This window comes from Gambusia affinis, linkage group LG07, assembly GCF_019740435.1.
Source record: "Gambusia affinis linkage group LG07, SWU_Gaff_1.0, whole genome shotgun sequence".
Lineage (NCBI taxonomy): Eukaryota > Metazoa > Chordata > Actinopteri > Cyprinodontiformes > Poeciliidae > Gambusia > Gambusia affinis.
This window is the reverse complement of record NC_057874.1, coordinates 24,553,065-24,565,697: the sequence shown is the minus strand read 5'-3', so window position 1 is coordinate 24,565,697 and position 12,633 is coordinate 24,553,065. Positions and strand designations below refer to the sequence as shown.

Here is a 12,633-nt window from a genome sequence, read left to right as displayed (position 1 = left end):
TCATCAGAACAGCCTGTCTGCTCCCATTTAATTGGCCCACAGCTTCCCCACTGCTCTTCAACAAGTAGGAAGGTCAATGACTGCTCATGACCTGTGACGATGATGTCTGTCAGTAGTGGGTAAAAGACTGTCTTACCCTTAAACCTCAACATTTTAAACTGGCAAAATAAACATACAACCATGCCTTTGTCCTGAACGCCGCAGTGATGACCTTTAGGGAGACAGCTGTTTTTAAACAAATGTGAAAACTCAAATTGTTTTGCTCAGCAGTTTTTCTAAGTACTCTTCTTTCAATGGGTTTATAGTGTATATCGTGTATATCAGGTATCTCTTATTGGAAGGCAACTTTAAAAATAATTCATATTTTGTCATTTTTTTAAGTTGTACTTGCCAGGTAAATAAGACTTAAAATTGGCAAAAAACAACAAAAAAAGACAACAACTTTATTTTCTAATGTTGCATTAGATATTTGTGTTTTGCCAGGCTGTTGTAAAGGTCTAGGTCAAACCAAGCATCATAGTAGCCATAATTAAGAGGGACATGGGATTTAGGAACTAAAGCTGTTCTAATTAGTCAAAGTGTTTGATAGAATGTGTGTTTGTAACAAGAGGGGTGACTTTCTTCTCCCAGCCCGTCAAAATCTGTCAAAGTCCTCACTAAGTGGGCACTAATTTGAGAAATTATATCAGCTGTGAAGTGAAGAGTGAAGGGGGGAGAGAAAGTAGAGTCTGCAGTGCAGATGCAAAGTTGTTCAGTGGATGAGAACAGAATTTGTTTTTTCTTTTCACTTGGCCAAAATGCTTAGGTAGAGGTCATGACCTGCAGTGGTGGTTGGAGAGCGCATCGGTTAAAGCTGTTCTGATCCACGGCCAAGGCAGAGGTTTCATCTGAACAGGATAGTCAAAGTGTGAACTCAAAATGACAAGGCGTATATTCTCTTCAATATTCTCTTTATTCAAGAGAATATTCTCTGAAATATTCTTTGCAAATGCATCAATATAGGAAAGTTCTTTAGAATAGCATTGAACACTTGCATTCAGTTCTAAAAGAAAAACTCAAACAACATAAATTCTACATAAATTATGATTTATCATCTGTGTTGTATTTCAACAATTTATAAAGGTTTGCTGATCATGGCTTGCAGGAATTTGCAACATTACATGACACTGATAAAGAATTTATAAGAAATATATTGTAAGAATAAAATATAAATTTGTAAGAATATATATATATATATATACATATATATATATACATGGCTTACCCCACCACTGCTATTACAAAATCTGCTTGCTAATCATTAGAGAAATTGCATTACCGGTTCTTTAAGACAGTTCACATTAATAAGAAACATGTAATGCAACTAGTGCTTTAATACTCAATTAGACTTAATTAAATTAATCAGAATAACTGTTTCCCTCAATTACAGAGCACTATTTGTCTTCCACAAGTTTAGTGCTACAGTCCAACTTAACCACAAGAAAAATATTTATCTGCTGTTTTTCTGTGCCCTTTCACAGTGGGAGGAGGTCAGTGGCTACGATGAACACATGAACACCATCAGGACGTACCAAGTCTGTAATGTCTTTGATAGCAATCAGAACAATTGGGTACGGACAAAATACATCAGACGTCGTGGTGCACAGCGGATCCACGTGGAGATGAAATTCTCTGTTAGGGACTGCAGTAGCATCCCGAATGTCCCAGGCTCCTGTAAAGAAACATTTAATCTATATTACTATGAATCAGATTCTGACACAGCCACCAGAACATCCCCGGCATGGATGGAAAATCCCTGGATCAAGGTTGACACCATTGCGGCAGATGAGAGCTTCTCCCAGGTGGACCTTGGAGGAAGAGTGATGAAGATTAATACGGAGGTGCGAAGTTTTGGCCCCGTGTCAAAAAACGGCTTTTACTTGGCCTTTCAGGACTACGGCGGCTGCATGTCACTCATCGCAGTCCGGGTCTTCTACAGAAAGTGTCCTCGAATCATCACTAATGGAGCACTGTTCCAGGAGACTCTGTCTGGAGCAGAGAGCACCTCACTGGTGGCTGCAAGGGGTGTTTGTATCCCTAACGCAGAAGAGGTGGATGTTCCCATAAAACTTTACTGCAATGGTGATGGAGAATGGATGGTACCCATTGGGCGCTGTATGTGCAAAGCCGGGAATGAGGCTGTGGAAAATGGAACCGTTTGTAGAGGTATGTTGTGTTTTTTCTTTTATGTTATCATCCTTTTAAGTCCAATGAATCACTGATATTCCACTGTAAGGGAGTAATCCCTCCACACAAGGATTTTATTTATGCAATGACTATGTGTGGTAGTTTAATATACACTATTGAACTATTGAAATATTCTTTTCAGTAAAATACAATAGTGTTATAAGGTGATTCATAAAAATATGATGAAAGGTATACATTTTATGCAGAGTTTAACTGAAGCCATCATCACATTTCCATAACAGGTACATTGATCCACTATTTATTTTCCAATATAAGTGTTCTGGAATATGACCTATTTTGATTATTCTTAAAGGTTTTGTGGGAATAATGCTTCCTGACCATAACACAATTAGATAGCTGTGATTGGGAGTTTTTTCTGATAGTATAAAACTACTACTAAACTGCTAGCAGTTAAAACTACTACTTTTTAAATGTGCAATTAAAGAATTATTTTCACCCTATTCAAACTACATATATATGCAGTTTGAATAATAATTTTATTATTTTGAAAGAAATATATTTCTTTCAAAATAATAAAATTACCCATTTTCTGTTATGTTTTTCACCAATAAAACAGACAGAAAAAAATACATTTAATTTGTCAAAATGCTGGTGAAGTGCCTCTACGTATTTAACAGGACAAAGAGATTTGTTTTTTTTCAAAACTGGCCACATTTCTGTAATTTGGAATCCCTCAAAGGAGAATTGATCAAGCTTTTCAAAACATCAATGCACCCAACATTTACCTGCACCGTGCCCTATCCATAGTCTGGCAGGTGGTATTTGGCCATTGTTGTTAGAGATCTTGATCACTAGACGCAGCACGACATGCATAGCTTGCAGACTGGAGTCATGCTGATCCGTCCAAGAACCTCAAACCACCCACCTGTGCTTCTGATCGGTTTATTCCTGCCTCTCATATGTGAGTCTGTAATTACAGCACTTCCCCAGAGTCTGTATGCTGGGAGGAAACGGGATGGGTGCAGCCTTACAAACACTGCTAGGCATGCGCAATGACTACTAATAAGGGCCGACACAAACATCTTCTTATGGAACATAGGCCAGTAAGAAGCACTTGAAAATAGCTAGGAAGTGCATGGAGAATTCATAATTTATTTATTTTTTCAAAATGTATATTTATATATATGAAATTCTTTGTGAATGTGGTGAATTTACAGATAGAAGTTTCTACTTACCTTACATCTTTCAGACTTGGCCACACAAGTTTATTTGTAGAGCACCATTTTAAAACAAGAGTATTTAAAATGCCATATAAAGAAAAAATAAAGATAAATAAAAACAATTACATTATAAACAAGAAGTACATTAAGAAAATAACACCAAACACACATTGAATAAAAGTCACCCAAGAATGGAGCTGTGAGGAATTCATCTGTGTATGCTCAAATTTGCAAATTGCAAAACAGGAACAAACAATCTCTAATGCAAAATGTGATACAGGAAATTTTTTTACACCATACAATAGTTATAAATCTCAGGATAAATGATTGTGAAGTTTATTGAAAGAAAATACAACACAGTAACACTGATATTATTCTGGTGGTTTCTCTATTGTTAGAAGCCTCTTTATGATGGAAGGCACAGCCTGTCTGCTCTCCAGTCAGCTTCCTAAAGACAGAAAACTGATATCAGCTTTTGAAGCTGTGGTCAACCACTGCCTTTCAGCTGCAAGAGGTTGGATAATAAATTGATCTGTGAAAGATGTGCTTTGCCTGCCAATATTATGGGGTAATGAATTGATTTACAAAAAGTGCCATCAAAGGGTTTGTAAGATATCCTCTTTCATTATGGAATTAGGCTGCCCCACCAACTCACAGAGGAATCTAGACTCAGACACTGTTTTGTACAACAAACGCTCTCTTGTAACATCTTTCAGACTAAACATGTAATTACGCATGTAATGGCTGTTACAATTAAACCACTGGCAGAGATTCTGACAAATAATTATGCTGTCAAAATATTGACAGCATAAGGTGGTGCTTACAGCAAATTGCAAAGGTCCTTTTCTCTGCAATTGTCTTACAAGTGAGATTAAGTTTCCTCTCTAAGAACTGCAGTGAATGCAAGGAACCATGCAAAGGCCTTTCAGCAGAGACAGTCCTAAAAAGACAGATCTAATTTCCCCTCAGAGTCTTGAGGAGATGGTTCACCACAGTGTCACATCAGGTTTTCTTTGCCCTCGCCCGTTTCTCCAGATTGAAAAGCATTCCCCTCATTGGGGCACAACAAGAGCCATGTTCATGGGTGGAATTGCAAACTCCCTTAACAATGCCCATGTGTGTCTTTCAATGTAATCTGATCATCTAACCCCATGCTATTGTGAGTTCAAGGGTCTCAACTGTGGGAGTGTGCCTCATGTTATTGAGCAATAAAAGTTTGGACGCAGATAAACTGTCACAGAGATAACAATTTGATTCTTTTCTTGGTTGCATGTGTTGGTGTGAGAGGCTGTGGGGAAAGCGTAGTGACAAATATGGTATTGTTTGCTTAGCTTTCTAGGTTCTAGCCGAGGGAAGCTAAAGATAAATTTGCATAGCACTATGCCACCCTCGCAATGTGTGCGAGCTGTACATGACTTTAAAGGTAGAGATTATTAGATTAACCTTTGTTAAACTGAGACAGATATTGTGACATATTTAGTCCCACACTGATTACACATAACATTTCACTAGAGGTGAAAAGTAAAAACTCAGATTTTTTTCTTCCTCATGGCACCTGTCAGTTGGTTTAATATGTGATGATGATGATGATGATGATGATGATGATGATGACGAATACTTTATTAATCCCCAAGGGGAAATTCAAGGTCCCAGCAGCTTAAGACATTACACACAACATACACTACAGTTCACACAATATATTACAAAAACACTAGAATACTAAATTAACACACTTACCGGTGTGGTTTATTTACAAGAATATTTTGTTACCAAAGTTGATGTGTAATAAGCATGAAACCAAAATAAATGTAAGGATTTTAATAAGTCTGATGATGGCATCTCCAAATCTGCCACCCTTCTGTAGTTTTGAAGGCACAGCTTTTGGTCAGCGTCTATCCATTCTTCCATTGCAATGACCTGGTGGTAAGACTGAGTTTTTCTCATGTGAATGTTACTTTGAGCATACACACAGAATACACCTTTTCACAAAAAATTATTTCATGATGGCTATGGCCTCTTAGAGTAAAATAATGTTCTATAACATAAAGAAAAATTGGCTAACAAAGATTTGAAGGAGCACAACAACCACTTTGAGTTTGTTGACTTGGCCTCTAAATTCCTCAGAATGCAGTTCAATCTAGCATCTGCAGAATGTGCTGCATAAGCAAGTCAAATTTCTGTACGTTCAACTCTGCAACTGACTTAAAGAATCTGCGGCTAACATTTTAGAGGTTGGTATAACATCACACCTTCCGGAGTTAGAATGTTGGTCATTTAGCTTTCTGTCATTTTGTATCTGCAGTCTTATTAACTAGTTTTGACAACTTATTCCAACTAATTTTATACATTATACTCATTGTCAATTGTAGGAAAGGTGATTGACCCTCTCCAAAAAATATCTACGGTACCTGCATAGTTTTTGTCAGTTTTCATAAATGAGAATTAAGGTAATGATTTAGATAATAAGTTATTAAATTATTCACATGGTGTGAACCATTTTATGACCATTTAATGTCTTAATCCATTAAAATAAAAAACTACAGAAAAAATATGATGATTCACTGATTTCAGCCCAAAGTATAGGGAATGGATTGTTCACAGAACTAGTAGGAAACAACGCAATTTTTTGGTACAAAATGGTGATACAATTTGGTGAATTGATTAATTGATCTGGAGCCATTTCTGCAGTTAACAGGAATTAAAATTGATTTCATGACTTTACATATTCATATCATCTTATGCTGTCAGTAATATTTTAACCCAATAACCTTTTGTCTTTTATTTTTGTTTGGACAAATTCCTATCTTCATAATTATAAATATTGCATAATGAAGATTTTCAAGTAAATTAAATAATTATATAAAATGTTACTTAGCTATCTATATGTCACATGGATGATACTACTCCTGGTGAGGAAGGCATCAGTTCCAACAAGTATTGTCAAGTAAGATCCCTGTTGCTGCAATGAAGCAATTGGGTAAAGAGAAAAGTCTTAAATTCTCGAATCAAATGTGGCCATAGATGAGACGAGTTAGGGGGATCTATTGCATAGGAAGGAGCAGTGCAGACATGATCACATAGACATAATTACATGAGAAAGAATAGGGAGCAGGGAGCAGGCAAAAGCAGGAAATGAATCCCCATAACATACTGTCAGAATCCCAATTATTGCAGCTTCCTGGTCTGGAGAGAGTTTAGGGATGGAAATCAGTGTAGCACAGACAAATTCACGCCACTGCTTTTTTTTCCCCTGCCACGCCTGTCTTTAATGGCCACACTAATTTACTAACAGTGCAAGTGGGGAACAACCCCACAGATGTCTGCCTTTTATGCTGGGATAAGACACAAAGAAAACCCAAACAAACACACCTCTACCAGGCCATTGCGTTGTGTATTGTGTAAGTAGATAAATAAAGATTTGCATTGAGGTTCAGTAACAGCAAGACCAAAGCAGCAACAGAAGAGAAAAAAGCTATAATGTAAACACTTTTTAAACACTGTAACCATCCAGATGACATTATAAGTAAGAGCCACACTTACTCTTGTTGATAGATGGCTTGCTCAACTACTGTTGGAGAGTCACAGTTAAGCATAAGGAATACAAATTAGAGCCTGGGCAGATATTCATTACGGCAACATTTGTTTGTTAAATGGCAGCACAACTGACACGACTTATTAGCTGCATCATAGGCAACATCTTTTGATTTCCATTACTAATCTTTTCATTTAGCTTTAGTAATGTGATGTGTATTCGATGCAGCCTCTTTGGCTTGTAAGCAATGTAGGATGCGTATGAGCTCAAAGAGGTGTCAGTTTGTTGATAAAGCTTTCAGGTAGAAATCGAGAGTTATTTATAAATTTTGTAAAGATTTATTGCTAACTTGTGTATAATTTTTATTTCATTCTCTGGAGGAAAATATCTGAAAATGTCCTCCACCAATTAAGCAAATGTAACCAATGGCGAACTATTATTCACAATGAAAAAAAACACTCAACCCCTATACCTGTAAACAGACTTGTATGTTTCATCTTAGTATTTCAATTGAAATACACAAATCCTACACCAATCCTAGCACCTATCACCAACTTTAAAAACCCAGCCATCTCACCACCTACTAAGGATGCAATTAAAATCTTGCATTTTAGTTGCAAAAAAGCTTGAAGAAATCTATTATTATGGTAGATATGGGACTCTCCAAAAATGGAAAACAAAAGCATAACTTTGCTCCCGTTCTTTAAAAATGTTGAAGCAGATGCTCCACATTTTAAGATGCATAAAATTCTATTTTACAAAACATCATGCAGTGATTGGAATATTTTCTTTTTTTTTACATTGTGCTGTGTTCACCTCTGATCTGTTTTATGACTTATGTTGCCTGAGTTAAAGACACCGATGAACAAGACTTTGCATGGTTCAGTAGGATTCCAGTTTCGACAGAAGGTTTTTAGTTCTGTATATGTCTTTTGCTCACATGAATATTAATTTAAAGTCGAACAGCCTCACAAGATTTATTGGCCTACTGTAAATTGACTACATAAAGCATACTGATACATATACTTTCCATTCTATTTTTCACAGTACATCCATCATCCGTCGGAGTGATAATGTGTCCTGCGATTTCTTTGAATCTTGCCGAACTCAGAGATCGTGGCCTTTAAGCCTGTAAACGTTTTCCAGATGTTTCTGCACATGTTAGGCTCTGCTCCACATGCCCCTCTGTCACATTCCTCATTATCCAACACCATCTTTTGCATCTCAGATTCAGTCTCTTTGACCTCATATAATCCCTGTGCCTTCTTCCACATTACTGGTCATTGCATTTAGTGAGGAATCTTCCTGTGGGTCTGGTTCTTTGTTGTAACACCTATACATATTTCAGTCTTAACCCAATAGACAGCAGTCAGTTGTCTGGTGTTTATACACAAAAGCAAAGCAGTTTGACAATTCTGAGAACTTATGATTTTTAGAATGATAAATCTGCCTTGAGCAGGTTGTTCTGGAATTTAGCAGTATACAGGATACATATCCTTCTGTACTGGCCTCCAATTTCTCACCAGGGACAAGGCCAGGGAATTTTCCCAATATCTCAGTGTACTCTTTTTGATGCCATAGCTCATTCGAGAGGAATCTTTCTTCGCTAAGCAAGGCTGATGACTCAAGCATCTGCCTAGATAAAACATAGAAACCAATCAAACAGACTGTTAAAGGGAGGAATTCCTTCTGGGGATCAGTGACCTTGTTTTTCAAAAAAAGTCAGTCAACACTTAGAAAATTATGATATCTTTTGTTGTGTTTAAAACGATGTAAACAACCTTTCAAAGGGCTTCTGGCACGAGGCTCCGTACACCTCTTTCACGGAATTTGTCTTTATATTAAGTTCATTGACCTCGACAAATATCTCTACCACTCTTCTGTAAAAAAAATAAAATGAAATAAATGTTTGTCTCATTTTCCTTCCATTTTTAAAATTCCAGCAGCTTTACTGGGAATGATTGCTAAGGAAGTTGTATTCCAACTGTATTTTTGTATTTTTCACACTGCTTTTGGTCTTTTAATGCATAGAAGAAGAGTATCTGTTGGCTGTTGTGCTTATAGGTCTCAGCACTGCCCTCTATCAATGAGGCACGGTACTTCCTGCCTCACCCTACGCATTTTCACTGCCTATTTATGACTGATCAGAGACACTAAATGCGTTAGTCACAATCTTTAAATGTATTAGACTGTAGAACATCATCATATGTAAAACATGTGTAACTAAACAAGTATAATAGTTATAATTATATAATGAGAGGTGGTAATGGGCAGGCGCCAGCTGCCTGCTTTGCTCACTATTTGTGACACAGCACCACTGCACCGACTCACCATCGGAGTTTTTTTATGTATCTCAAAAGGCAATGCACAAATATAGTGATTTTGACCATAGAAAATATAATATTATCAATCAACTAATGTATTGAAAAGTATTTAAATTAATTTTGTCTCATCATTTTTAGCATCTATTTTACTTCCGATATATGTATTTCAGTTGTCAAGATTACTGTTGAGGCGACCTCACCTGTCTCTCCTGACTACATATCATTGAATTCAAATATGATCCTTTATCACTCCACAACAAACTATAAATGAAAAGCAATACTTTGATTTATACGTGTTCAGTCTTCATCATAATATCATACATATACCTAGCTAGCTGCAGCTAAAATCCCTAATGTCACTAAGAAAGAGCAAGAACAGATTTTAGATATAAACATGACAAAAACATCTGTTATTTATCAGGTTTCTGTTTAGTTACCTTCCCATATTTTCTGTTTCCCATGAGATGCAATGTGATAACAGCATTTTATATAACCACTACCTATTGTGGTTGGAGGTTCACATGAAGTCAGTTCAGAGCAACACCGGGTTCTAAAATAAGCAATACAACCCACAGACAAACATGTCTTCCTGGTGTGCTACAGATGATTAAATATTAAGCAGTTTCATTGCTGAAGCCAAGAAAAAGGAGACAGATATTAGAGTACAAACAGCATGGGGGAAGAAAGAGCAGAGTGTTGGGGGTGGGGATTCTAAGCCAGGGACACATAAAGAGCAGCAGACTCTTTCTCTTCCTCTCCACTGCCTTCTACCCAACTACCTGACAGCATGTCAGCAGATAAACGGGGAAGATCATCCGCATCTTTGCCAAAGCATCACAAATATCAACACTTTAAACATTCTCACACCAGGTTATTAAGCTCCTAATGTTTTGACTGCATAAGACAGATTATTTGGCCACCTGCAATATTTCCTGATACAGCTCCTTTCAAAACAGTTTTAGACTTAATATAAGGGGGTTTATTTAGTTCTTGAGGCTAAAACATCTTTTCACCATATTTGGAGAGACAAGCCTTCTTCTTTTCTACATACAAACAATAGTTATTTTTCCATGTAACTGACAGAGAAATTTGAAGTGAACTTTCAAAAATCTTGCAGGGCAGACAAAATTATAACTTTGGACAGGGCTGGGAAAAGTAATAGTTGTCAGACAGAGGTAGCTCAGAAAGAGCTCAGGAATAAATATTTGGTGGAAAAATCATGAGGTTTTCAATATATATATATATACATATATATATACATATACACGTGTGTGTGTGTGTCTGTGGGGGCGTGTGTGTGTGTAATTCACATCAGATGTCTGGTACCAACAACTTGGTACCAACTACTTAATGATGTATGTAAGCTTGTATTGTGAATCTTAGTTATTGTCATTATCAATCTAACATTGAGCTGCACAAAATAAATGTATTTATTTTGTGCATTTATTTTTTTTGGCAATCAAAATTATTTTCTTTTGGCTTGCAGTTCTCAAAGACAAATAAAAACTCTGATTTAAATTAACAACCAACTCTGCTGTAGGAGGCCAAAAAGGAAGAACCAATAAACTGAGAGCACCCTTGGATTCAAGGGCAATATCTCTGTTGACCTCAGTGAATCCCTGTGAGCTGATAGAGTCCACACAAGGTTGCTGCAGCCAGCGGGGCCTCTGCGGTGTTTGAGCAAAGTCAACAACCAACTCAAGCAGTTTATATTTGTATTTATTTTATTTTGGGATTTAATTCTGTGCTGTTTAGGAATCCATGGGCTAATGTCAACGCCAAGCACTGGGCTGATGTAGCTGAGTTTTCTGTCATCAACCTTGCTGGGAGGTTTCTGAGGAGTGTTTGAGTTTGAAATTGAACACATGCCTCTAAGGCCACATCCGTATAAGCAAAGTTCTCCCGTTGCGCCAACTTCGGGAACCTTGCTCTGTTTTCTTCTCTTAGTCACTACTCATGCTTTCCTGACTTGTGGGATAATTCAGATGAAGAATATTTCATTACTTAAATCAGTCATTATTTTCAGTGCCTTGTAAAAACCAACCAATTTAACATTTTCACATTTAGCCACATTATAACCACACACTATAATGGTTTTACTGGAATTTTACGCAGCACTACAAAGTACCACATAATTGTTATTTGACAAAAAAGAGAAAAAAGACATGTTTTTTCTAAGTAAAAACTATTTTTTTAAACAATTCTTTTTACAGTTGCAAGCTTGTTTTCTCTACCAGTTTTGCATATCGAAAGATTTGAAGCTATTTCTAAGCAAAATAGCTTATTTCTGATTGGTCAGTGAGCTTCTGAACAGCAACTCTACTGACTCATGCATTGAATTTCTGAATTTAGACTTGGATTTTAGAACACAAAACATACTTTGATCTAAATCATTTGAGTACAATTTTGGTTGTATGTTTAGGGTTGCTGTCATCCTGAAAGTTGAATGTCTGCACTAATCTCCAGCAGCCTCTTCCATTATTGCTCCATTCATATTCCCATGAACTTCAACTAGCTTCCTTATTTCTTGCTTAAGGAAAACTAAACAAGAATCACATTCTAAAAATAAATATTAGCATTAGCATAAAGTTATTCTCTAATAGCCAAGTAGTCTGTAGCCATATTAATCTATTTTAGGAACAGTTTTGAGAATTAATATGTTGAATTTGAATGTCAAAGAATTTAAATTTGCCACCTTTGCAAAGCCAGCTCTAATGACGGAGTTGACGGTAAACTAAGCGGATAATGGAATAATGTTGGTGTTTGGTGGAATAAACAACATAATGAGCTCTCAATATGTGGCTATTGCTGGCTCTTCACCTCGTGGTTCACGTCCTGTTTTTTCAGGAGCCTGTCTGTTTTCCATTTCAGATATCACACTCTCATTGTAATAACTGGTTTGGCTTTTTTTAAATCACGGTGCTCAATTAAGTCTGTAATTGTGCAGGATGAGCACACTTGATGTTGCACGGAAAACAATCTTGGCCTGGTTTAAGAGATGAAGCCTTATCCGGGGGGGAGGGAGGGGTTGGTGTTTCATTGCTGCAGGGGACAGATCAGTTTTTTAAATGGACTACTTACAGAAATTTCTAGATGTTAAAACTTTTTTTATATCCCCTTGGGCAGCAACTAAGCAAATAAATTACTCCGTGTAATGAGGTGTTTCGCTCTCCTGTGGTACTTTTAAGCTTTGGGCACAAAAGGTGCTGTTGGACACAGCTTTTTAGCATCTTTAAAGCCTTGTAAGAAACTGGGTTCATCCAAAGGGTACAGATTTTTTTTCAACCCATGCCTTGGAAGATGAAAGGGATTGTACAACCTGCCAGGCTTATCCTTATCTTGTCAGTGAAAATATTCTTACCAGCTCATT

At 36.9% G+C, this 12,633-nt stretch overlaps 1 protein-coding gene across 4 annotated transcripts in view; it reads left to right on the top strand.

Moving 5' to 3' along the window:
• ephb2b (eph receptor B2b) overlaps window positions 1-12,633 on the top strand; it is a 123,093-nt gene that overhangs the window by 53,398 nt on the left and 57,062 nt on the right. For all 4 annotated transcript variants that reach the window (XM_044121689.1, XM_044121687.1, XM_044121688.1 and 1 more), the window contains exon 3: window positions 1,521-2,205. In XM_044121689.1, the coding sequence (XP_043977624.1) occupies window positions 1,521-2,205 (685 nt within the window). The remainder of the gene's footprint in view (window positions 1-1,520; window positions 2,206-12,633) is intronic.